The sequence below is a fragment of the Erinaceus europaeus genome, chromosome 11 (assembly GCF_950295315.1).
Source record: "Erinaceus europaeus chromosome 11, mEriEur2.1, whole genome shotgun sequence".
NCBI lineage: Eukaryota > Metazoa > Chordata > Mammalia > Eulipotyphla > Erinaceidae > Erinaceus > Erinaceus europaeus.
Genome location: NC_080172.1, coordinates 107,043,985 through 107,068,502, shown reverse-complemented (window position 1 = coordinate 107,068,502; position 24,518 = coordinate 107,043,985). Strand labels below are relative to the sequence as shown.

Below are 24,518 nucleotides of genomic sequence, written 5' to 3'. Positions count from 1 at the left end.
TACCACCTGGTCCCAAGAGATAGATATTTACACCTTTAGGATGACTTGAACCTGCGTAAGAGCCAAAGTATAGATGAAATGTCCACTTTTAGTCCTTCTTAGACCTGTGATGATGGATTGAGACTTCACAGGATACACAGATTTTGTCTAACATTAGACTAGCCTTTGCACTGTAAGTTATACATAAATGATAAATCATCAGTTTCTTTTTTTTTTTAACAGAGCACTGATCAGCTCTGGTTTACAGTGCTACAGGGGATTGAACCTGGGACTTGGAAGCCTCAGGCATGACAGTCTGTTTGCCTAACCATTATGCTATCTACCCCTGCCCAAATCAGCAGTTTCTTTTTCCTCATGGAAATGTGCAAATGTTTTTTTGTGAGGTCATTAAATGTCAGAATACTTGTATTTGTTAAGGTGAACAAGAGTTAGTATCATATTTTCTTGGAGATAGACCTAAGTCAAGGAGACCTGTCTTTACTACATTAAAATTTACCTTAGCCTTGCTCTGAATTCTATATGCTTCATATCTTTTGAGATTAACACTAAACTTACCTTCTAACTTAGTGTTCAGTTCACTCATAAATTTTATTCCTGAAATGTGCCCCCCTTATTTGTGATTGGTACTGGAGGAAATGTTATGAAGGCTTCATTATTTATGTGTAATGTAGCTTTGCATGTAACCACCTAATAATTACTGTCCCGCATAGTTTGAAACAGCCAATTCTTTCCTGAGAAGGATATATTTAGTAAACCAAATAAAATGAGAAATTCCAATTTTAAAAGAGTTCTTTCAGTTATGCAGAGTAAAGGAAGCACCGTATTATTTTTATAATTTACTAGTTTTCTGGCTTACCAAAAAATACAGTCTTTGTGTTGCCTAATAATGCTAAAAGTTTCAAAACACAAAGTAGAATGTAGACTACACATGGTCTGTTGCAGCAAGACCAAGAACATTGTAGGGTGGGGTGGGGATGCTGAAAGGACATTGAGAACCCAGCACACTGTGGTGGAGGAGAGACTCAGTTAGTAGTGGGCTCAATACGCAGACACATGTTAATAGAACGATGGGAATTTGTGCCCATGTGGCAGCTGTCTTGAAAACTATGATTGCCTTCAAAATGTTAAAACTCTATTGTCAGAAAATTTTCCAGGCATATTAACTATATTTTTGTTCTATAGAAAGGAAGTCTAGGGAGTCGGGCAGTAGCACAGCAGGTTAAGTGCAGGTGGCGCGAAGTGCAAGGACCTGCTTAAGGATCCTGGTTCGAGCCTCCATCTCCCCACCTGCAGGGGGAGTCGCTTCACAAGCGGTGAAGCAGGTCTGCAGGTGTCTCTTTCTCTCCCCCTCTCTGTCTTCCCCTCCTCTCTCCATTTCTCTCTGTCCTATCCAACAACAACAACATCAATAACTACTACAATAAAATAACAAGGGCAACAAAAGGGAATACATTAGTGAATAAATACATAAAAATTTTTAAAAAGAGGCACTATAAAAAAAAAGAAAGTAAGTCTATTTTCATCCCTATAGTCTCACACAAGCAGACATATAAACAAATACTATTGATAGCACAGAAAGAAACAAACAGTTTTCTTTGTAATTTCCAAGGTAGAACTTTAAAGAAAGAGGCCATCAACTGAGGCCAGGTGGTGATGCACCAGGTGGTGATGCACCTGGGGAAGCACACACCTCAGTGCACAAGGACCCAGATTCAAGCCCCTGGTCCCCACATACAGAAAGGGACACTTCACAGAAGGTGAAGCAGGTCTGCAAGCATCTGTTTCTTCCCATACCCCCTCCGTTTTTCTATGTCTCGACCCAAGAATAAATAAATAAATGTAAAAAAAGAAAGACATCAACTAATTTGAAGTTCTGTGACATTTTTAGATTTATTATCCTATTATACAGAAATCAATGAAATCAATACAAAATATATATATCATTTTACAGAGGTGGGAGAAATAACTTAGCAGGAGAACACAAAGTTTATATGCCTGATTTACTAGGTGAAGTCCCCAGCACCACATGTCAAGGTCTGAGAAGTACTCCATTCTCTCTGATTTTGTTTTTCAATACTCTGAGCCCAGGGAATGCAGGATACCACTGTGCATTCTCTTTGGCTCAACATCACACCCTGGAATTTTTGAGAGAGAGTTCTCATAAAGTGAAAGAAAGAGACAGAAAGGAGATGTGCCATAGTACCAATTCACCATCCACAGTATTTCCTCCTTTGCTAGTCCTCTTTAAAATAAGGGATTATATATCTTACCCCCTTCTAGCCACCAAGTTCCTGTGCTACTATGATTCATTCCATCCCAACTTCCCTGAGCAGACAACTTCACCAATGTGTCCTGGCACCTCACCTCTCCAGAGCCTTACCCCACTAGGGAAAAATAGAAATAGGCTGGAGGTATGAGTCAATGGCCAACACCCATGTCCAGCATGGCAGACCTTCCACAATAAAGAATTTTGGTCTAGGGGCAGGGGAGACAGCATAATAGTTATGCATAAAGATTCTCATGCCTAAGGCTCCCAGGTCTCAGGTTCAATCCCTGCCCCACCATAAGCCAAAGCTGAACAGTTCTCTGGATTCTGACACACTCTCTCTATCACTGAAAAAGAAAAAGAAAAAGAAAAAAAAAGAACTTTGTCCATATTGCCAAAGGGATAAATAATAGAGGAGTTTCCAATGAATGGGTTGAGATATGGAACTCCATGGATGGGAACTGTTTGGAATTATACCCCTGTTATTTTATACCCTTATTAATCGTTATTAAATCACTAAAAAAGAAATCAAGAACTAAAAGCAATGAAAGACAAGTTTTTTAAAACGGGAATTTATATTTTTGCCTTTGCTTAACAAATGCTATTTATTTCTTAATATTTTTGTTTCAATTTTACTGAGAGTGAGATGTCTTAGGAGCAATAGAGTGGCATTCTCATTGATGCTTTTCACTTTTATCTATGAACCAGTGACTATTGTCCTAAAATCCACCCTCTGAATTTCTTTTATTATTATTATTATTATTTATTCCTTTTTGTTGCCCTTTTTTATTGTTGTAGTTGATGATGTCATCATTGTTGGATAGGACAGAGAGAAATGTAGAGAGAACTGGAAGACAGAGATGAGGAGAGAAAGACAGACACCTGCAGACGTGCTTCATCACTTGTGAGGTGACTCCCCTGCAGGTGGGGAGCCAGGGGCTCAAACCGGGATCCTTCCACTGGTCCTTGCGCTTTGAGCCACCTGAGCTTAACCCGTTGTGCTACCGCCCAACTCCCTTACCCTCTGAATTTCTACAGATATACAGACACTTCTACTTTCCTCCCCACATCTTCGAATTCACTTTCCAAATGAAGGCACAGCTACACTATTCTTGCCTGTTCTCAAAGGCAAGTAAGAGTGAAAAAATAAAAAATACTAAAAAAAGCCTCTCTCTCTTTTTTTTTTCATAATTAACATTAGATTAAATCAAGTACAACCATATCACCACTTCAGTTACTGGTACACAGGAGAAACTTAGTGAAAAGTAACTTTTGTTGTTGTTTTCACTACTGACCCAGATACTTGTTTCCTTGGGATCCCAAGACTTAGGCAGTTCTGTCAAAATTAGTACTTTTCCTGCAAACTCAAAACCAACTTCACAAAGAAGCCAGCTCCAGTGTCAGGTCAATCAAAGTCTCTGGCTCTGAAACATTCCATACCCTCAACTTTTCAAAGAGACTGACAAAATGTTGATTAGCCTAAACACCTCCCAACAAATTAATAATCAGTTCTGGTCTGTAAATCCATTTAGAAGGCTACATCATGTGTTGATCGGTTTCTATACAAATCATTAAGAAGGCTCAGAAAAGAATGTCTGGGGATTAGCATCTGTTTCTCCTGAAAGCAAAGTTACTCACTCATCTGTGTGTTCATAATAAGAAATGTTTGTTCTCTGCTTGTATGAGACATTGTTTGGAATTTTGTACAGAACACTCTGCTACTATCCTCAAATTTCTCTCTAAGAAAACCAGCATGGCCAGTAAATAGTTTGGAACACATTCGTTGTGCTGTGTCTGGGTCTGAGAGCAACTGCAAGTAAAATGAAGTTTCTAGCACACCGTTAAATTTAAGTACCAGTCTTTCTTTTCAAAAAGAAAACTGTTGTTGTTGAGGAATTGTTTGAAAAGATTCGTAGTGCAGTTTTACATTACCCCCAAAATATGTGTTGGTCTATGCTGACCAATATTAATGCTATTCACTAAACACTGGTCAGGTGGTTCCTTATTCTTGGCTTGCAGGGATATTCAGTCCAATCTGACTTTGTCACATATCACCAAAAATGTAAAAAAAAAAAAAAAAAAAAAATTTTTTTTTGGGGTCTGTAATAAAGGTTTTTAACTCTCATGCCTTAGGGTCCAAGTTTCCAACTTCAAGCCCCAGCACCACCGTAACTCAGAGTTGAACAGCGCTCTGGTGTCTCTCTCTCTTTCTCTCTCTCTTCCTTCCTTTTTTTCTTTCTTTCTTTCTCTTTTTCTTTTCTTTCTTCCTTTCTTTCTTCCTCTCTTTCTTTCTTTCTTTTTCTTTTAACAGAGAACTGTTCATCTCTGTTTTATGGTGGTACACAGGCTTGAACCTAAAGTGTGAAAGTCTTTTTTGCATAACCATTATGCTCTCTACCCCCTCCCTGTATCTTTCTCTATATATCTCCTTCATGCTCATTAAAACTAAAGATAAAGGTCTTTAAAACTGCCTGGAGTGGGAGAGATAGCATCATGGTTATGCAAAAGATGTCCATACCTGAGGCTTCAAAGTCCCAGGTTCAAGCCCCCACACTACTATAAACCAGAGCTGGGCAGTGTTTTGGTATTTTAAAAAAATAATAATAAATTAATAATAATAATTTTGGAGAACTACTGCAGTTTCTAATGGAGAAAATGAGGAAGCAGAACTCTAGCGATGGGAATGATGTGGGATTGTACCCCCTGTTATTTTGTAACTTTTGTAAATCACTAATAAAATTTAAAAAAAAAAAATTTTAAATAAAAATAAAACTGCCTGAAATTGAAAGTAAAACATGGTGAGGTGGCAATATTGTGGACTTTCCTAAAATTATCTAGAACAATCTGTCCCAAGATGCAGGACAAATTTTCCTTAAAAATTTAGGGATAGGTACTCACCTCTCTTGTTTCCTATTTCTTGCTGCCTTGCTTACCATATATATAAATCTTACATTGACCTATATTTTGTAGCTTTTAGCTAGTTTAACTCTGAACTCTAAAGCTATCTTGCTGATCCAAGTCTATGAATTTCTTTCCTTACATGCCTTTCATTCCAACTGTTCTATATTATTTTTTAAAGTATACTCTCTACAAATCATTGTTTTGGGTTTTTTTTTCACTTGTTTTTATTTTTATTGAAGCTGGTGCTATACATTAGAATTGTGTTTTCTGAACTGGAATTGGCATATTGCACCAAAATAAAAGATTCTGGGGGTGGGTGGGGGGAAGAATACAGGTCCAAAAAGGATGACAGAGGACCTAGTGGGGGTTGTATTGTTATGTGGAAAACTGGGAAATGTTATGCATGTACAAACTATTATATTTACTGTCAAATGTAAAACATTAATTCCCCAATAAATAAATTAAAAAAAAAAAAAAGAATGGTGTTTTCAAAATTTGCCTGTCAAAGCATTTCTAGTAAAGCCATTTCTAGTAGAGGTCCAATCATTGGTGTGGCAGTTGTGTTCTCTCTGAATGTTTGGAATGTTGTACCCCAGTGACTCAGATGACTATTATTAGATTTTTTTGCTTTCATTTGCATTGATGAGATCTAAAATGACATCATCTCATGACTAAGGATTTCATTGTTCATGCAGAAAATAATCTATCTTAGAAATATGAGACAAAAATATTCACAGACCAAATCATATCAAATCAAGATAAAACACATAGCAAGAAGTAATTGGAAAGAAAGAGTAGATCAATACATTTAGTAAAAGGTGCAAACAGCATGGGTCATTTTCCTAAATCTTAAATGCAAATGCGACCTCAGTCTCTTCTCATCTCCCTCTTCCTGTCCCTTCCTCTTACTCCCTTTCTCACTCCTTTATTCCCTCCCCCTTTTTTCTTTTTTTCTCCCTCTTCTCTCTCTCTCCCCTTTCCTGTTTCTTCCTCTCTCTCTCTCTCTCTCTCTCTCTCTCTCCCCCCTCTCTCTACTCTCACTCTTTTATTCCTCCTTTAATTCTCATTTCCTTTTTTTTATTTATAAAATGCAAATATTGACAGTACCATAGGATTAGAAGGGGTACAATTCCACACAGTTCCCACCACCAGAGCTCCATATCCCATCTCCCCCCTTGAAAGATTTCTTATTCTTTATCCCTCTGGGAGTATGGACCCAGAGTCATTATGGGTTGCAGAATGTGGAAGGTTTGGGTTCTGTAACTGCTTCTCTGCTGGACATGGGCGTTGACAGGTCCATACTCCCAGGCTGTTTCTATCTTTTCCTAGTGGGGCAGAACTCTGGAGATCTGGTATCTCCAGGACACATTAGTGAAGGGAGTCGGGGCCGTAGCGCAGCGGGTTAAGCACAGGTGGTGCAAAGCACAAAGACCGGCATAAGGATCCCGGTTCGAACCCCGGATCCCCACCTGCAGGGGAGTCACTTCACAGGCGGTGAAGCAGGTCTGCAGGTATCTGTCTTTCTCTCCTCCTCTCTGTTTTCCCTTCCCTCTCTCCATTTCTCTCTGTCCTATCCAACAATGACAACAACAATAATAACTACAACAATAAAAAAAAAAAAAAACAAGGGCAACAAAAGGGAATAAATTAAAAAAAAAAAATAGTCTTCTAATTTCTTCCTCCCCGTCTCTCCATCTTCACCACATTTCTCCTTCCATCTATAAGAATGTCAGTGTTTCCATTTATAAATAATTTTTTAAAAAGAATTTTGACATCAGAATAGTTCATTATAAATATTGAGAGCCACTAATGGAAAACAAAGAGAAAAAATGATAGTGAATGTGGTAGAAGAGATGTTTTAAAAAAAAAAAAAGAAGAAAAACAGAGACAAAGAGGTGGAAAGGGAAAGGCAGAATGTGAAAGAGAATACAGCATTGGAGCTTCCTTCAATGTGGTGGGGGCTGGATGGGAAGCTGTCATGCACATGGCAAAGCAGCATACTCAGAGAGCTCCTGCTTTCTTTTCCTTTCCTTTCCTTTCCTTTTCATCTTTTCCTTCCTTCCTTCCTTCCTTCCTTCCTTCCTTCCTTCCTTCCTTCCTTCCTTCTTTCCTTCCCTTCATTTGTTTTTTTGCTTCTAGGGTTGTCACTGGGGCTCAATGCCAGCACTACAAATCTGCTGCTTCTGGCGGCCATCTGTTTTCCACTGTTGTTATTGCTGTTATTGTTGCTGATATTGTTGTTGGATAGGCCAGAGAGGAACTGAGAGAGAGGATAGAGAAGAGAAGAAAAAGACAGCTGCAGACCTGCTTCACTGCTTGTGAAGCAACCCTCTTGCAGGTGGGGGAGCCAGGGACTTGAACTGGATTCCTTGAGCTTCATACTATGTGCGCCTACCTCCCTGCCTCCTCAGTGAACTATTTCACCAGCCCAGAAGAGATGATTTTCCTCAACACTGATTAAATCATTTCTCTGGAATACCCATTTGGGAGGAAAAACTTAAAATGTACAGTCAGTTTGGAATTTGATATTAGAGTTTTTTTTTTCAACTATTATTTCTTCTAAATCATATCACCACATATCCCTTTATTCATTTACTTGTGGTAAAAGATTGCCATGTATATTTTTTAATTGCCCTTTTTAGGCAGATTTCATTCATGACTACAAAACCCATTAAAATGATAAACAAAGATATTTTCGGTATCACAAAGTGCTAAGCACCATGCCGAGTACTTCTAGGGAGAGAGCCAAAGAATAGGGTTCAAGGGCTGGGTGATGGGGCACCTGGTAGACTACACATACAATTATGAACTAGGACTCAGGTTCAAGCCTTTGGTCTCCATCTGCAGGAGGGAAGCTTCATGAGTGGTGAAGTGATGTAGGTATCTCTCTCCTCTCTGTCTCCTTATTCCCTCTCAATGGCTTTCTGTCTCTATTAAAACAAAACAAAGCAATCCACCAATAACCAGAGAAAATGATAGGGTTCATTTTACACAGCCTTACATTTGGACCTTTTCATGCCATTATGTATCAACCACTTTACTTCTATGTTAGTGGCTCTCAATATTTATAATGAGCTATTCTGATGGCAAAATTCTTTTTTTTTAAAAAAAAATTATTTATAAATGGAAACAATGGCATTCTTTTTTAATGAGAAGTCCATTTTTTATTTTTATTTATTTATTTTTAATGAGAAGTCCAATTTTTTTGGTTTTTAATTTTTTTTAAATTTTGAGACATTCAATCAATTTCCCCCTCATATTAATTAAATAATGATTTATATGACTACAGATTGATAGGAGTGTACATAAACACCGTTCCCACCATCAAAAGACTGTGTCCCATCCCCTTCTCACCCACCCCACCCCCCACCCCATGAAGCTGAACATCCACCTTCACCCTCCACCCAGGGTTTTTACTTTGGTGCCCTGCTCCAAATTTTTTGGCTTTTTTTATTTAAGTTTTTATTTATAAAACGGAAACATTGACTAAACCATAGCATAAGAGGGGTAAACTTCACACAATTCCCACTATCAGAAATCTGTATCCCATCCCCTCCCCTGACAGCTTTCCTATTCTTTAACCCTCTGGGAGTATGGACCCAAAGTCATTGTGGGATGCAAAAGATGGAAGGTCTGGCTTCTGTAATTGATTCCCTGCTGAACATGGGCATTGACAGGGTGATCCATACTCCCGGTCTGTCTCTCTCTTTCCCTAGTGGGGAAGGGCTTTGGGGAAGCAGAGCTCCAGGACATATTGGTGGGGTCATCTGTCCAGGGAAGTCTATTTGACATCATGCTAGCATCTGGAACCTGGTGGCTGAAAAGAGAATTAACATACAAAGCCAAACAAATTGTTGACCAATCATAGACCTAAAGGCTAGAATAGTGCAGATGAAGAGTTGGGGGGCCCTCCGTTTTGTAGATAGCTAGTGGGCATATTTTAGTTATATTCCAAAGGGCCTGTGGTTGACATTTTTATAGATGGAAGGAGAAATGTGGTGAAGATGGAGAGATGGGGAGGAAGAAATGAGAAAACTACTTCACTAATGTGCCCTGGAAACCCCACGTCTCCAGAGCTCTGTCCTACTAGAGAAAGATAGAAACAGCCTGGGAGTATGGATATCCAACAAATACTTGTTACTTGCACGAAAGAACTATTGCACAACCTCAGTTAGTATCTCGGGAATCAATACAGACAATAGGGGTCATCTCCTAGGGCAGGATTGGCAGACTTTTCAATAAACATCAGTAGCTATTTTCGACTTTACAAAGCAAGAGGCAGAATCAAGTGTGTTACTTAAGAACTTATATAAGAGCAGAGGAAATAAATTTTCACCAAAAAATTGTATTTATGAAATCCAAAACAAAACCATTTAGTACATACAGTTTAATAAACATGTATTAGTGAGAAAAAAAAATAGAACCCTTGGCAGGAGGGGCAGGTAATGATTAAATTATTACAGTTTCTTATCAACAAAATTTTCTTTTTAGCTGATAATGTTTATATTTTATGAGATTTTACATTTTCTATAATTTTTTGTCTTTATTTATTGGATAGAGACAGTCAGAAATCTGGAGGGAGAGACACAGAGAGACACCTGCAGCCCTGCTTCACCACTTGCAAAGCTTTCCCCCTGCAGGTGGGGACCAGAGGCTTGAACCTGGGTCCTTGAGCATTCTAGCATGTGCACTCAACCAGGTGCACCACCACTTGGCCCTAACAGATTTTACATATTCTATATATTTTATCTTTGAAGTTTTTCCACACAGGTAGATAATACCATACTGCAACTCATGAGCATATCACTTTAGGTGAACATATTCATTGCTAGAAAAAATTATAGAATTCTCTTGCATTTTTTTTCTCAGTATTTAGCATTTAGAATGTCATTATATTGTTGATTAGTTGTTTCCAATTGACAGCTGGAAATTCAACTGCACAGTAAGAAAGATATTTAAATATAAAATGTTTTGGATCTAGGTTTGAAATATGTTTCTGAGACAGTAGTCAGAATATCTCCCCACCGTGGATGTTGTGGATGTGTGAATGAAATAGTACCTGTTTTCATTTCTGATAACACAGCAAATGTCTGAATGTGCTGCCGGGGACGGAACTCAGGACCTCATGCCTGAGAGTACAATGCTTTATCCACTGCGCCATCTCCCGGACCATCAAATACCTGACTTTTTATATTACTTGTAAATCCATCTTTAATTGTCATCTGTATAACTTTAACCCAGTGTGTTTCACATGTAAATATTATTTTGTCTTGTCCTTTGCACTGAAACTGTAGATTGCTTTTGGTAAAATAGCCATTTTATTAATATTTTTTATTCCAACTCAGGAACAGGGAATGTTCTATTTCTTTTTTTATATATTTATTTATTTATCCTCTTTTGTTGCCCTTGTTCTTTTTATTGTTGTAGTTGCTACTGTTGTCATCACTGTTAGATAGGACAGAGAGAAATGGAGAGAGGAGAGGAAGACAGAGGGGGGAGAGAAAAATAGACAACTGAAGACCTGCTTCACCACCTGCTGGGGAGTCGGGGCCTAGAACTGGGATCCTTCTGCTGATCCTTGCGCTTTGTGCCACCTGCGCTTAACCCACTGTGCTACAGCCCGATTCCCGGAATGTTCTATTTCTTTTAACAATGTACTATAGTTTTCTTGGTAAATGTCCTTCACCTTCTCTGTGAGATTCACACCAAGGTATTATATCTTTTGGGGTTCACTGTAAAGGGGATTGAGTCTTTTAATTCTCTTTCCTCTGACTCTCCATTTGTATACAGGAAGTGTCACAGATTGATGTATATTGATTTTGTATTCTGCTACTTTACCAATTTTATTAATAATTCCCAGTAGTTCCTTGGTGGAGTCGCTGGGATTCTCTAGGTATGTCATCGACAAATAATGATAATTTGATTTCTTCCTTTCCAATCTGTATTCGTTTGATATCTCTTTCTTGACTTATTTCAGTGGAGAGGAATTTGACAACTATATTGATTAATAGTGGTGATAGTAGGCATCCTTCTCTGGTTCACAATTTTAAGGGAAATTATCTCAGTTTTTCCTTATTGAAAATGATGTTAGCTGTGGGTTTCCTGTAAATGGTTCTTACTATGTTGAGAAACTGTGCTCCTATTCCCAATTTCTGGAGGGTCATTATGATAAAGGGATGTTGAATCAAGTGCTTCCTCAGCATCAAATGACGTGACTACATGAATTGTATCTTTTTGTTGATATGGTAGATTATTTTGATTGATTTGCAGATGTTGAATCACCCCTATTTCCCAAGGATGAATCCCACTTGGTCTTGATGAGTTATTTTCTTAATATATTGTTGGATTCTATTTGCCAAGAGCTTTTTAAAAGGGTTGTTGCATCAATGTTCATCAACAATATAGGTATACTGTTTTGCGGGGGGAGGGGTTTGTAGTTTTTTTCTGTTTTGGAGAACATAGTGATGTGAGATTCACACAGTGTGTTTGAGAGTGATTTCCCCTCTTCCTCTAGAAGAGTTTGCAGAGAACTACCATTAGTTCTTTTTTAAGAAGAACTATAGAATTTGATAGTAAAGTCATCAGGACCTGGGCTTCTATTCCTTGTGATTTTTTATTAGTGATTCAATTTCTGTACTAGTGATTGGACTGCTCAAGCTATCTACTCCCTCTTGGGTTAAACTTGGCATGTGGTATGATTCTAGAAACACATCCATTTCATCTAAGTTGTCCACTTTATTTGCATAGTGATGTTCATAATGTTTATGTATGGTTCTTTGTATCTCCCCATCTTCAGTTGTAAATTCCATCTCTCTTATTCTGCTGTAATTTACTTGAATATGTTCTTTGCTCCTCTCTTCCTCTCATCTTCTTCAGGGATCCAAATAACTCTTACATTCATCTTTCTAGTAAATTCTGCTTCATTTTTCCTAAACATTTCCTCTCCCATGGGTTTAAATTTATAGAGTGTAGTGCTTGTGTCTTCTAGTGCTAATTTTTTTCCTTAACTTCTTTGCTTTGCACTCCAAATTGCAGTAATTCAGTTATAACTCTACAGTGTTTCAAGTGAAACAGACATCAGTGTAACTGTCTACATCCTAGTCCAACTACCTGAGCCTAAACTACATGTAAAGTCCTGCATATCCTTCAGCTCTGCTTGGAGTTTTGTTGTTGTGTTGTTTTGTTTTTTTGTTTGCTTTTTCCTGTGTTTTGTAATTCTTTGGTGAAATTATCCGAGTTCTTGAATTTGTGTTTGTATTTTATGTTTAATTTCTTGAATTTCCTTCACAGCTGGGTTTCTGAATTCTTTCTCTGTCATTTCTTCCAGATCTGTGTCTGTATGCTCATTAGTGATTTCAGGAATCCATGTACTTCTAAGCTTGTGTGTTTAGCATGGCTTTTGTTGTTGAGTGGCACTGGCGCTGTAGTTATGATGTTGGATGTCTCTGTTTGCATATCCTACTGGCTTGTTTAGTGCCTGTTATGTCAATATAGTATCTCACTACTCTGTTTCAAACCCTGAGAAGTAATTGCATGGGAGCAACTGCTTTCTCCTGAGTGCTCAAAGAACAGTCAGCATTTATCTTCCTAACCAGGTTCTGGGGCAGGAGCATCTATCTCCCTTACACCTTTTCCATTCACTGCCCAGGTGTACCTGTACCCACTTATGACTAAGTGAGATTCTTAAAAAATCCCAGTTGTAATTTGGCAAGTTTTCAGGTGATTTTTTTCTTTGCTTTACATAGTTGATTAAGAGAACACACAGTAAGGATATTGAAATAGCACCTTATTTCAAAGTGAAGGACTTTTTTAAATGAGGTAGCCCAGTTTTCTTGCATTAAAAAGGTAAGAGATAGCAGGGATAGTTAGCATAATGGTTATGCAAATAGAATCTCATACCTGGGGAGTCAGGTGGTGGTGCAGCGGATTAAGCGCACTAGGAGTTTTGTTTTGTTCCTTCCTGAGAAGGCACCAAGGTGGTGCTGACCTGGCCAGCCTCTCCATAAAGTTAAGCTCTCTAGCTGGAATCCATCTTCTGTGTATGCTCACTATGTGACCTAGGTTCTCATGTACTATTCCTGCATAAGGAAGTGGGTGGTAGATTAAAAGGCCCATTGTATCTAACCTTCCATTAATTAATTATGCTTTGTAAGGTGGCTCTTCCGCTGTGGGAACCACCAATCTTTATATTTTAGGGGGAATACTAAAGGAAGTGGTGTAGATAAAGGGGAAAACATTTTTTTCCTATTGGAGCCTCCTGAAAAATTCTGCATTACTGATATTGCTTGTTCCATTATGATCAATCTTACAGAGTGCAGTGCATGATTTGTCACTACTTTTGTTATTGGTCAGGCTCTGAGCCTGGCCATAGGCAAATATTATTAAGACCACACAGAACATAATCCCAAGCTCTATACATGGCAAAAGGTGATGGTTTCAGTTTGGCCTGGAGAGTCCAGCCGTGCTGAACTTCCTGCAAAGCTGGTACTGTGTCAAGCAGCTCGTATGGCGGTGCCTGCGCCGCTATATTTTTTCTGCCTCCAGCGTTACCACTGGGGCTCAGTGCCTGTACTAAGAATCCACTGCTCCTGGAGGCCATTTTTCTCATTTTGTTGCCCTTGTTGTTATTATTGTTGTTGTTGCCATTGCTGTTGTTGTTGGATAGGACAGAGAGAAATCTAGAGAGGAGGGGAAGACAGAGAGAGGGAGAGAAAGATAGACATGTGCGGACCTGCTTCACTGCTTGTGAAGTGACACGCTGCCTGTGGGGAGCTGGGGCTTTGAACCAGGATTCCTATGTGGTGCTTAGTCCTTGGGCTTTGCACTATGTGTGCTTAACTTGGTTTGCCATTGCCCAGCCCCCTCAAATTTACTTTTAAGGAAATACTAATTTCTTACTTAATTTTATTTATAATCAAACCATTTCAGCAACTTAAAAAAAAATCATATGTAATTAGAGTATAGAGTATTTGGGGTTTTTTTTAATTGAGATATCATTGGCATAATGTATGAATTTCAGGTTTCCAACATCTTGTTCCCAATGTATAATTATTCCGAGAAATTATCACAACAAATAAGGCCAATTAATGACAATCACAATATTGTTTCTGTTGTGTTAGCCAGAACCCATGACATTAATGGAGAATATGTCCTTTCGGAAGAAGGAAATGTGTACATTGATTATCAATGATGCACACCTGAAAAATATATTATAATGTAATGTTACTTCAAATGAAAATATATATATATATTCTGTGACCCAAACGGTTGTTCAGTGACTGGAGTGTTGAATTTGTAAGCATGATATCTCAAGTTCAAATTCCAGTGTTATATATACCAGAGTGATGCTGTTGTTCTACTTATCTATCGATCATATATTAGCAAGTAATAAACATTTTAATAGTGTTCTTTTAAAGGACTCATTGATTAGTAGTACATGAAACTTCAATAGAAAAGTCAGAGTACAACTAACAAGCTTCATGCCTAAGTCAGAAGGTACTGGTGGACTTTGCTATTTAGTTAAGATCCCCGTTACCACTACATTAACTATGATTAGATATTCTAAGCAAGTAAAGATACTACTTAAACATTACATTGTTTTGGGATAGAAAGCCAGAAGAACTCCTAAAGCAGGACAAAGTGTCTACAGTAGCCTTTCTGAATCTTCATCCGATCTATGTTTCTTGAGTCTCTGGATGGATTTTCTATAAAGCGCTCCACTTCTCACTCCTTTGATATATTATTTAGGGTATCAGAGGCAGCCCTGGAAGAACAGGACTGACTGGCTTTCCAGGTCCTAGAGGAGCAAAAGGTTCATCAGGCCTGCCAGGAAACCCAGGAATCCGAGGCCCAAAGGTACTTCAATGTTTTTGTTCTACTGAGTGAACACTGTCATCCATCCTTGCTAACCCTGATGAGGGTGATTGTGAAAAAAAGAAATTATTTCCCCAGTGGCTTGTACTGTGCCCTAAAATGGGCTATATTTGAGTTGCTGGGATTTATTTGGTGGGGGTTGTTTTCCGTTTTATTTATTTTACTTTTATTTATTTATTATTAGATAGAGACAGAGAGAAATTGAGAAGGGAGAGGGAGATAGAGAGGACAAGAGACAGAGAGACACCTGCAGCCCTGCTTCACTACTCATGAAGCTTTCCCACTGCAGCTGGGGACGAGGGACTTGAACCCAGGTCCTTGCGCACTGTAACGTGTGTGCTTAATCAGGTGTGCCATTGCCTGGCCCCATTTTTTCTTTTTTGCCACCAGGGTTATGGGGCTCTGCCTGCATGATGAATCCACCCACTCCAAGCAACCATTTTTCTCATTTTCTTTCTTTTTTTCTGTTTACTTATTTTTTTATAATTTTTTTTAGTCTTTATTTATGTATTGGATAGAGACAGCCAGAAATTGAAAGGGAGAGGAGAGGGAGAGAGAGAGACAGAGAGACACCTGCAGCCCTGCTTCATCACTTAGGAAGCTTCCCCCACTGCAGGTGGGGACCGAGGGCTCGAACTCAGGTTCTTGTACACTCTAATGTGTGCACTTAACCAGGTGCACCACACCTGGCCCCTTTCTATTTACTTTTTATTAGATATAACAGAGAGAAATTGAGAGGGAGAGAATGAACATAGATGAAGAGAGATAACTGCAGCCCTGCTTCACCATTCCTAAATCCTCCCCCCTGCAGCTGGGGAGTGGGGACTCCAACTGGAGTCCCTGAGCATGGTTATGTTTACATTCAACTGGGCGCACCACCGCTGGGCTCCCTTGGGTTACATTTAAAAGTTAAGATGTTTATATACCACAAAACTGAAATTGCCTTGATTATTCGTAGGGTGAACAAGGGCTACTTGGACAGTCTGGAATTCAAGGTAAAAGAGGTGACAGAGGAGTCCAAGGTGATCAAGGAGCCCGTGGAGAGCCTGGCCTGAAAGGGCAGCCTGTATGTGCCACCCCAGAAATTTGCTGACCAGTCACTGTACAGACCAGTCCACTGTTCAACAATAATGATGATCACATCTACTTACATTTCAGGGGGAACATGGTGCCCGGGGTTTGACAGGTTTCCAAGGATTTCCAGGCCCCAAAGTATGTATACTTATATTCTTCTAATCTTGTAGTTATTTAGGGGGGAAATTTTAAAGACTTGTCTTGGGCCTTGCATGTGTGCTTTTATTTGTTTAGTCTGCAAAATTTCAGTTAGAATAGTTATATCATTGAGCCGTGAACATATTAGTTTAAAAAGTACAAATTCATAAATGGAATTATACATTTTCCTAGCGATTCCATTGTATCATTCGTTTTGTCCACTCTCATTCTGTCTTCTCAAACTTGGTATTGTGTTGGGAAATTGTGCAGATGTGGTCACATCCACCATGTTGTCCCCTCAGGGTATTGTCAATTCCTGTGAGAGTTGAAATTCTATTCCTGGAGTGCCTTGTTCTACCATGTTGTCCCCTTAGGGTATTGTCAATTCCCGCGAGAGAAACCCTATTCCCGGAGTGCCTTGTTTCCTAGCCAATCCTGTCCCGACTTGTCACTTCTGGTTTTTGCCCTATAAGTCCTCCTGATTCCGCCTCTCTCTATCTCTTTGCCTACTTTTCACCTTGGTGACCTGATGCAGGGAAGGGTTATTATGCTTAGCAGGAGGTGGCCATTTTGCTAGCTCCACGTGGCCCGAACCGCTGCGCTCCTACCCAACTCTGCGGTGCCCGCGTGAATAAAGATTTGTGTTCCCTCTCTGCTCCGTATCTCCTCTCTTTCCTCCACGTTGCAGCCTGACAGTATTGTAAAATGTTTCAAACATTAGTTGAGAGAATGAGTGGACAGCCAACTATCTAATACCTTAGTATGTGCCACTGATATTTTCTCCACTTTGTTTGTTAAGTACATATCCATCTATCCTCCAAAATATCTCAAAGTTCCTCGGCATTTACATTAAGAACTGTCAGTTTCCGTTTTTCAGGAAGCCATGATCAAGAGGTTAACATATTTATTTCTAGGGTTTCAATGCAGGGATAAGGGTTTTGATTTACCTGTTATTGTATTCCTAGGGTCCTGATGGAGATGCTGGCATGGTTGGAATAACAGGACCTAAAGGTCCTGCTGGACAAAGAGTAAGTGCGAAGTCATTCTGCATGCCCAGAAATTGCTACTCCTTGCTGGACTGTGGGAATTCGAGTTAAGGATTCTAAAGTTAACATACTCCTTATTAATAACTTTAATAGGGGCCAGGTGGGTGGCATGCCTGGTTAATTACACGTTACAGTGGGTAAGGATCTGGGGGTTCAAGCCCCCAGTCCCCACCTGCAGGGGAAAAGCTTTGCGAGTGGTGAGGAAAGCTTCATGAATGGTGAATCAGGGCTGCAGGTGTCTCTCTGTCTCTTTTCCTTTCTACTTCCTCCTCCCCTTCTCAATTTATCTGTCTCTATCCAATAATAAGTAAATAAAAATAACATTTTAAAGAAAGTACTTTGTGGAGGAGAAACTTGGCATTGCCACTCTCACTGCTTAGGGTGTGTGTCATCTCTGTAATAACCACTGCAAAATACACACTGATTGCTGCTTTTGCTTCTGTCATTAAAGTGAAATTCTCTTTGGAGTTCTTTCAGTTAACCATAACAAATGCTGATATAAGTATAGCCAAAAATATCAAATAACACAGGCAAACTTTTTTGTAAGATTCATTTACTTTGGACAGAGACATGGAGATTGAGAGGGGAGAGGGAGGTAGGGACAGAGACAAAGAGACACCTGCAGCACTGCTTCACCATTTGTGAGATTTTTCTCCCTTCAGATAGGGTCAGGGATCTTGAACCTGTATTGTTGTGCATGGTAACATGAGCACTCAAACAGGTGTGCCTTTGCAATTCCAGGCATTTTATCAGTCTTTCAGTAGTGAAATTCCAGTAGCTAGTTCACAAATGCTAACTTAGAAGTGGGATATTCCTGGGTGTCGGGCTGTAGCGCAGCGGATTAAGCGCAGGTGGCGCAAAGCACAAGGACCGGCGTAAGGATCCCAGTTCGAACCCCGGCTCCCCACCTGCAAGAAGTTGCTTCACAGGCGGTGAAGCAGGTCTGCAGGTGTCTATCTTTCTCTCCCCCTCTCTGTCTTCCCCTCCTCTCTCCATTTCTCTCTGTCCTATCCAACAACGACAACAACAATAATAGCTACAACAATAAAACAACAAGGGCAACAAAAGAGAATAAATAAATAAAATAAATATTTTTAAAAAAGAAGTGGGATATTCCCTTATTAAGTCATTATAGAAAAAAGTAAATTGCCTTGATAAGTTAACAGCAAAACACTGTTATGTTCCAGGTACTGGTGCTAAGTTTGTGTTCCCTCTATTATTTAATCCTCATTTAAAAAAAAAATCCTGTGAGAGATCTTTTTATTCTCCCCTAAAGTTGGGGAAAATAAATTGCTGAAAGTTCATTTACCCAAAGCCACTTTTGACTATTATGAAAGAAGCCAGAATTTTAATCTTCATCACTTTGCTGAAACAAATATATATTAGGTACTTACTAACTGCATAAATAGCATATAGAATGGCTATCAAATGGTCTACTGTCCGTTTCTTGCTCAATAAACAGTTAGTTTGATGATGAAAGTTTGAAATGTTTTATTTTTACTTGTGTAAAATCTGAAAGCTGGACTTACATAGTTATTGTACCAACTATTTAAAACTTTAGCACCTCATCTTTTGGACAAAGGTAGATAAACACATAGTTTTTTCTCTCTTGGTTTACTTTTTCTGGAGTACATTCACATCTCTGGAGTTTATGTGTATCTCTCCTTTACTATTTCAGGTAATTGGATTATTAACTGGTTAATTTGTTTGAAGCTTTTGTAAAAAAAAAAAAAATTAGTAGTAAACCAGTCAAAAGATATATTTAATGAGGTTAGGAAATCAAATTTCTCCATTTACTTATACTGAGAGATCTTTGAGATTTGGCCAACACATTTGCAAATTATCATTTAAAACCAATCTTAGTTTAAAAGTAATTCCACCAGATTTCTTTTTAGAACATTGGGAAATTTCTCTGATACTAAAACTAATATTTAATCTATCTGTTGATGAATTACATGACATTACAACTAATTCTGGTGATAGTATTTGTTGTAACTTGACAGAAATTTTTTTTAAGAGAAAATCAGTCTGCTGTCTCCATTTATGTAATTCAATTAAAGTGCGAGTCACAAAGACTGAAAAATTGCAAGTGGTGGGAATTGAGATTGGGGGGAAGCTTGCTAGACCACCAACTAGTGTGTCTATAATACTCTCTGACTCTTATTTATACTTTCTCTCAGTTCCGTGCTACCTGTCACTCAAACATCTCGTCCCTCAACACTTGATAAAGAAATGTAGTCAAAGGGCCAGGTGGTGGCTTATCTGGTTGAGCGCACATGCCACAATGTGCAAGGACCCAGGTTCAAGTCCCCCGGCCCCCACCTGTAGGGGGAAAGCTTTGCAAGTGGTAAAGCAGGGCCGCAGGTCTCTTTCTCTCTCTCTCTCTCTCTCTCTTCTCTCTCTCTCTCTCCCTCCCCATTCTCTCAATTTCTGGCTGTTTCTATCCAGTAAATAAAGATAATCATTAAAAAGAAAGAAATGTAATCTATTTTATTCTTCATTCTATATAATCTTTTGTATATGATTTAATTCCTTTTGTTATGCAATGACAGTCATATAAAATGGCATCACTGAAGTTAACACCACATAAAAAAATGTGGTGCTGATTTATTAGTTAATGGAAAATGATGCAAATATAACCTTCCTGATAGAAAACTATAATCACCTGCAAAACTAGCTCATAGACTGCAACTCAAAATCACTGATTCCTACTCTACTACTCTACTAGAAACACTTACAATAAAATCTGGTACTGTAGAGACATGGACAGTTTTCTACTGTGTGAGAAATTTTCTAGAACTTTTCTGAACTGTACTGACAATAAGAATGACTGTTTTTCTTTTACCCCAACAGGGAAACACTGGCCCCCTTGGCAGAGAAGGTATAATAGGGCCAACAGGTAGAACTGTAAGTTTGTCATATATAGGTTCTTTTTACCTTTTATATATTACTTTACCCTCTATGTTACATATTATATACCTTTATATTTTTATTTATATATTTATACATTATATATGATATATATTATATTACCCTCCAGTTTTGTTCTTTCTCTGTTTAATCTACTTAAGCTACTCAATGGCTATTTGAAAATGGAGTTTTGAAAATGAAAAGGCAAAAAAATAGATATATATTTTCTAAAAGGTGATCCTTAAATGTTTAGAGATCATATGTCTAACCATAAAAATATATATTGGCAGGGGGGAGAGGCAGTTCGGACAGTAGCATACTGGATTAAGCACACATAGTACAAAGCACAAGGATCCTGGTTCCAGCCCTGGGCTCCCCACCTGCAGGGGGGTTGCTTCACAAGCAGTGAAGAAGGTCTGCAAGTGTCTGTCCTTTTCTCCTCCCCACTACCTCCCCCTCCTCTCTCAATTTCTCTCTGTCCTATCCAACAACAATGGAAAGAAAGTGGCCTCCAGGAGCAGTGGATTTGTAGCACAGGCACCAAGCCTATATATATATATGGATTCCATATATATATATGGATTCCATATATATATATATGTATATATATATATATATATATGTCAGAAAAGTCACAATGCATTTTTGCATCAAAAAATGGAAAAAAACACACCATTATTTTCCTGACAGCCATGTCTATCAGTGTGTGTGTTAAGTGAAGCAGAAGTTTAAAACTGGATTTTAGTATGGTACATAGAACTGCAGAGAGGTTGGCATCAAAAGCATAGAGATGGGAGGACTCCCGTGGGAGCGAGCAGGTGCAGCATATGGACAAATGGCTTTCCGTGACCTGTAGCATCACTGCAGATAAAGAAAATGTAGCCACCTCACCTACACGGGGAAACTTCACAGGTGGTGAAACAGGGCTTCAGATGTCTCTATGTCTCTCTCCCTTTCTGCCTCCCCCTTCCTTCTCGATGTGTTTCTGTTTCTATGCAATAATCAATCAATAAATATTTTTTAATGTAAAAAAGAAAGGAAGGAAGGAAGGAAGGAAGGAAGGAAGAAAGGAAATGTAACCGTGGCTGCAGAGTTTTCCCAAATCAATTTAAACAGTGCAGCCTTTTAAAAAGAAGATACCTTAAGCGCACGTGGTGCAAAGCACTAGGACCAGCTTAAGGATCCCAGTTTGAGCCCCTGGCTCCCCACCTGCAGGGGAGTCGCTTCACAGGCGGAGAAGCAAGCCTGCAGGTGTCTATCTTTCCCTCCCCCTCTCTGTCTTCCCCTCCTCTCTCCATTTCTCTCTGTCCTGTCCAACAACAACGACATCATCGACAACAGTAATAACTACAACAATAAAACAACAAGGGCAACAAAAGGGAATAAATAAATAAAATAATTTTTAAAAAGATACCAACAACTGGACTTGGACAGCACACGGAAGAACCAGCTGAAACCAGAGAATCTGTACGAAGACAATGGAAAGGATGAGCTTCCTCTCTAGTAGAAGAAAGGATCAGGCAGCCCTCCCACCTCTAGACATTTAGGGTTACACTGGCTCCTTTTTCCTTTGGTATGATCTAGACTGAATTTTAAAATTATTTGAAGAATATTATTCTCTTTCATTCATTTTTCCCCAAATATGTTGTGCACTGTGCAAAAAAAAAAAAAAAAGAAACTTTGGAAACATCTGTATTAAATAACCTTAAAGTCTAATTTTTAAAAAAAAAAAAGCATAGAGATGATTACAAAAACAATAAAAAAGATTCAGCTTTCTGAAAGATAAGTATAGCAAAAGAAATAGAGGCGTCTTAGATTTGAGTTTTTGAAACTGCCACTCAAAAAGAAAGAAAGAAAAGGGAGTTGGGTGGTAGCACAGCGGGTTAAGCGCACGTGGCACAAAGCGCAAGGACCAGCTGAAGGATCCCCGTTCGAGCCCCTGGCTCCCCACCTGCAAGGAAGTCGCTTCACAAGTGGTGAAGCAGGTCTGCAGGTGCCTATCTTTCTCTCCCCCTCTCTGTCTTCCTCTCCTCTCTCCATTTCTCTCTGTCCTGTCCAACAACAACGACATCAAGAACAACAACAATAACTACAAAAATAAAAAAAGGGCAACAAAAGGGAATGAATAAAATAAATAAATAAATCTAAAAAAAAGAAAGAAAGAACAAAAGAAAAATGTGGGGGGGAATTCAAAAAAGGAGTCTTGAAATCACTATGTCTAAAAAATCCAGTGGAAAAGCACACATTGTAATGAATAAGGAAGTAGATAAAAATACTTAATAACCATTCTAAAATTCTTGAACCAACTTTTTGAGATATATCCCTTCATTTAAAACACAAGGAAACAAAGGGCTAGAAGACAATTTATCCAGCAGAAAATGTGCCTTCCTGTTCATGAAGACCTAGGTTTGAGACCTGTAACCAAATGGAAGTATCATGGACAGCACCAGGAGGAAGCTCTAGAAGTGAGGAAGTGATGTGCTGTCTCTTCTGCCTCTCTTGAGAGAGAGAGAGAGAGAGAAGGTTATACAATCTAAATCAATAATGAATGGTTTAAAAAATCTCTGATTTTGGAAGAGAAGTTGTTAAATTCTCCTATTTGCAGATGACACAATAGTATACATAGAAAAACCTAAGGAATCCATCTAGAAGCTTTTGGAAATCATCAGGCAATACAGTTAGGTGTGAGGCTACAAAATTAGCATTCAAAAGTTGGTGGCATTCCTCTATGCAAACACTAAGTTAGAAGAAGACGAAATCCAGAAATCAATTCCTTTTACTATAGCAACAAAAACAATAAAATATCTAGGAATAAACCTAACCAAAGAAATAAAAGAGTTGTATACTGAAAATTATGAGTCACTATTCAAGAGAATAGAAAAAGACACAAAGAAGTGGAAAGATATTCCATGTTCATGGGTTGGAAGAATTCACATCATCAAAATGAGTATACTATCCAGAGCCATATACAAATTTAATGCAATCCTCATCAATATCCCAACCACATTTTTAGGAGACTAGAACAATTGCTATAAATGTTTATCTAGAAACAGAAAAGACCTAGAATTGCCAAAACAATCTTGAGAAGAAAGCATGGAACTAGAGGCATCACACTCCCAGATCTCAAATTGTATTATAGGGCCATTGTCATCAAAACTGCTTGCTACTGGAACATGAATAGACACACTGACCAGTGGAATAGAATTGAGAGCCCATATCTAAGACCCCACACCTATGGACATCTAATCTTTGACAAAGGTGACCAGACTATTAAATGGGGAAAGCAGTCTCTTCAACAAATGGTGTTAGAAAAAATGGGTTGAAACATGCAGAAGAATGAAACTGAACCACTATATTTCACCAACTATATGTCACCAAATACAAAAGTAAATTCCAAGTGGATCAAAGACTTGAATGATAGATCAGAAACCATCAGTTACTTAGAGGAAAATATTGGCAGAACTCTTATCCACATAAATTTTAAAGACATCCTCAATGAAATGTATCCAATTACAAAAAAGACTAAGGCAAGTATAAACCTATGGGAATACATCAAACTAAAAAGCTTCTGCACAGCTAAAGAAACTACTACCCAAACCAAGAGACCCCTCACAGAATGGGAGAAGATCTTTACATGCCATACATCAGACAAGAGTTTAATAACCAGAATAAATAAAGAAACTCAACAATAAGAAAACAAATAACCCCATCCAAAAATGGGGAGAGGCATGGACAGAATATTCACCACAGTAGAGATCCAAAAGGCTGAGAAACACATGAAAAAATGTTCCAAGTCTTTGATTGTCAGAGAAACGCAAATCAAGACAACAATGAGATACCACTTCACTCTTGTGAGAATGTCATACATCAGAAAAGGTAGCAGCAACAAATGCTGGAGAGGTTGTGGGGTCAAAGGAACCCTCCTGCACTGCTGGTGGGAATGTCAATTGGTCCAACCTCTGTGGAGAACCGTCTGGAGAACTCTCAGAAGGCTAGAAATGGATCTACCCTATGATCCTGCAATTCCACTTCTGGGGATATATCCTAAGGAACTCAACACACCCATCCAAAAAGATCTGTGTATACATATGTTCTTGGCAGCACAATTTGCAATAGCCAAAACTTGGAAGCAACCTAGGTGTCCAACAACAGATGAGTGGCTGAGCAAGTTGTAGTACATATATATACACAAAAGAATACTACTCAGCTATTAAAAATGGTAACTTTGCATTTTCAGCTCATCTTGGATGGAGCCTGAAGAAATCATGTTAAGTGAAATAAGTCAGAAACAGAAGGATGAATATGGGATG

At 38.7% G+C, this 24,518-nt stretch overlaps 1 protein-coding gene across 2 annotated transcripts in view; it reads left to right on the top strand.

Moving 5' to 3' along the window:
* Nucleotides 1-24,518, top strand: part of COL24A1 (collagen type XXIV alpha 1 chain) — a 353,825-nt gene that overhangs the window by 293,409 nt on the left and 35,898 nt on the right. For both annotated transcript variants that reach the window (XM_016191238.2, XM_060202277.1), the window contains 5 exons: nucleotides 14,915-15,022; nucleotides 15,999-16,106; nucleotides 16,199-16,252; nucleotides 17,218-17,280; nucleotides 20,152-20,205. In XM_016191238.2, the coding sequence (XP_016046724.2) occupies nucleotides 14,915-15,022; nucleotides 15,999-16,106; nucleotides 16,199-16,252; nucleotides 17,218-17,280; nucleotides 20,152-20,205 (387 nt within the window). The remainder of the gene's footprint in view (nucleotides 1-14,914; nucleotides 15,023-15,998; nucleotides 16,107-16,198; nucleotides 16,253-17,217; nucleotides 17,281-20,151; nucleotides 20,206-24,518) is intronic.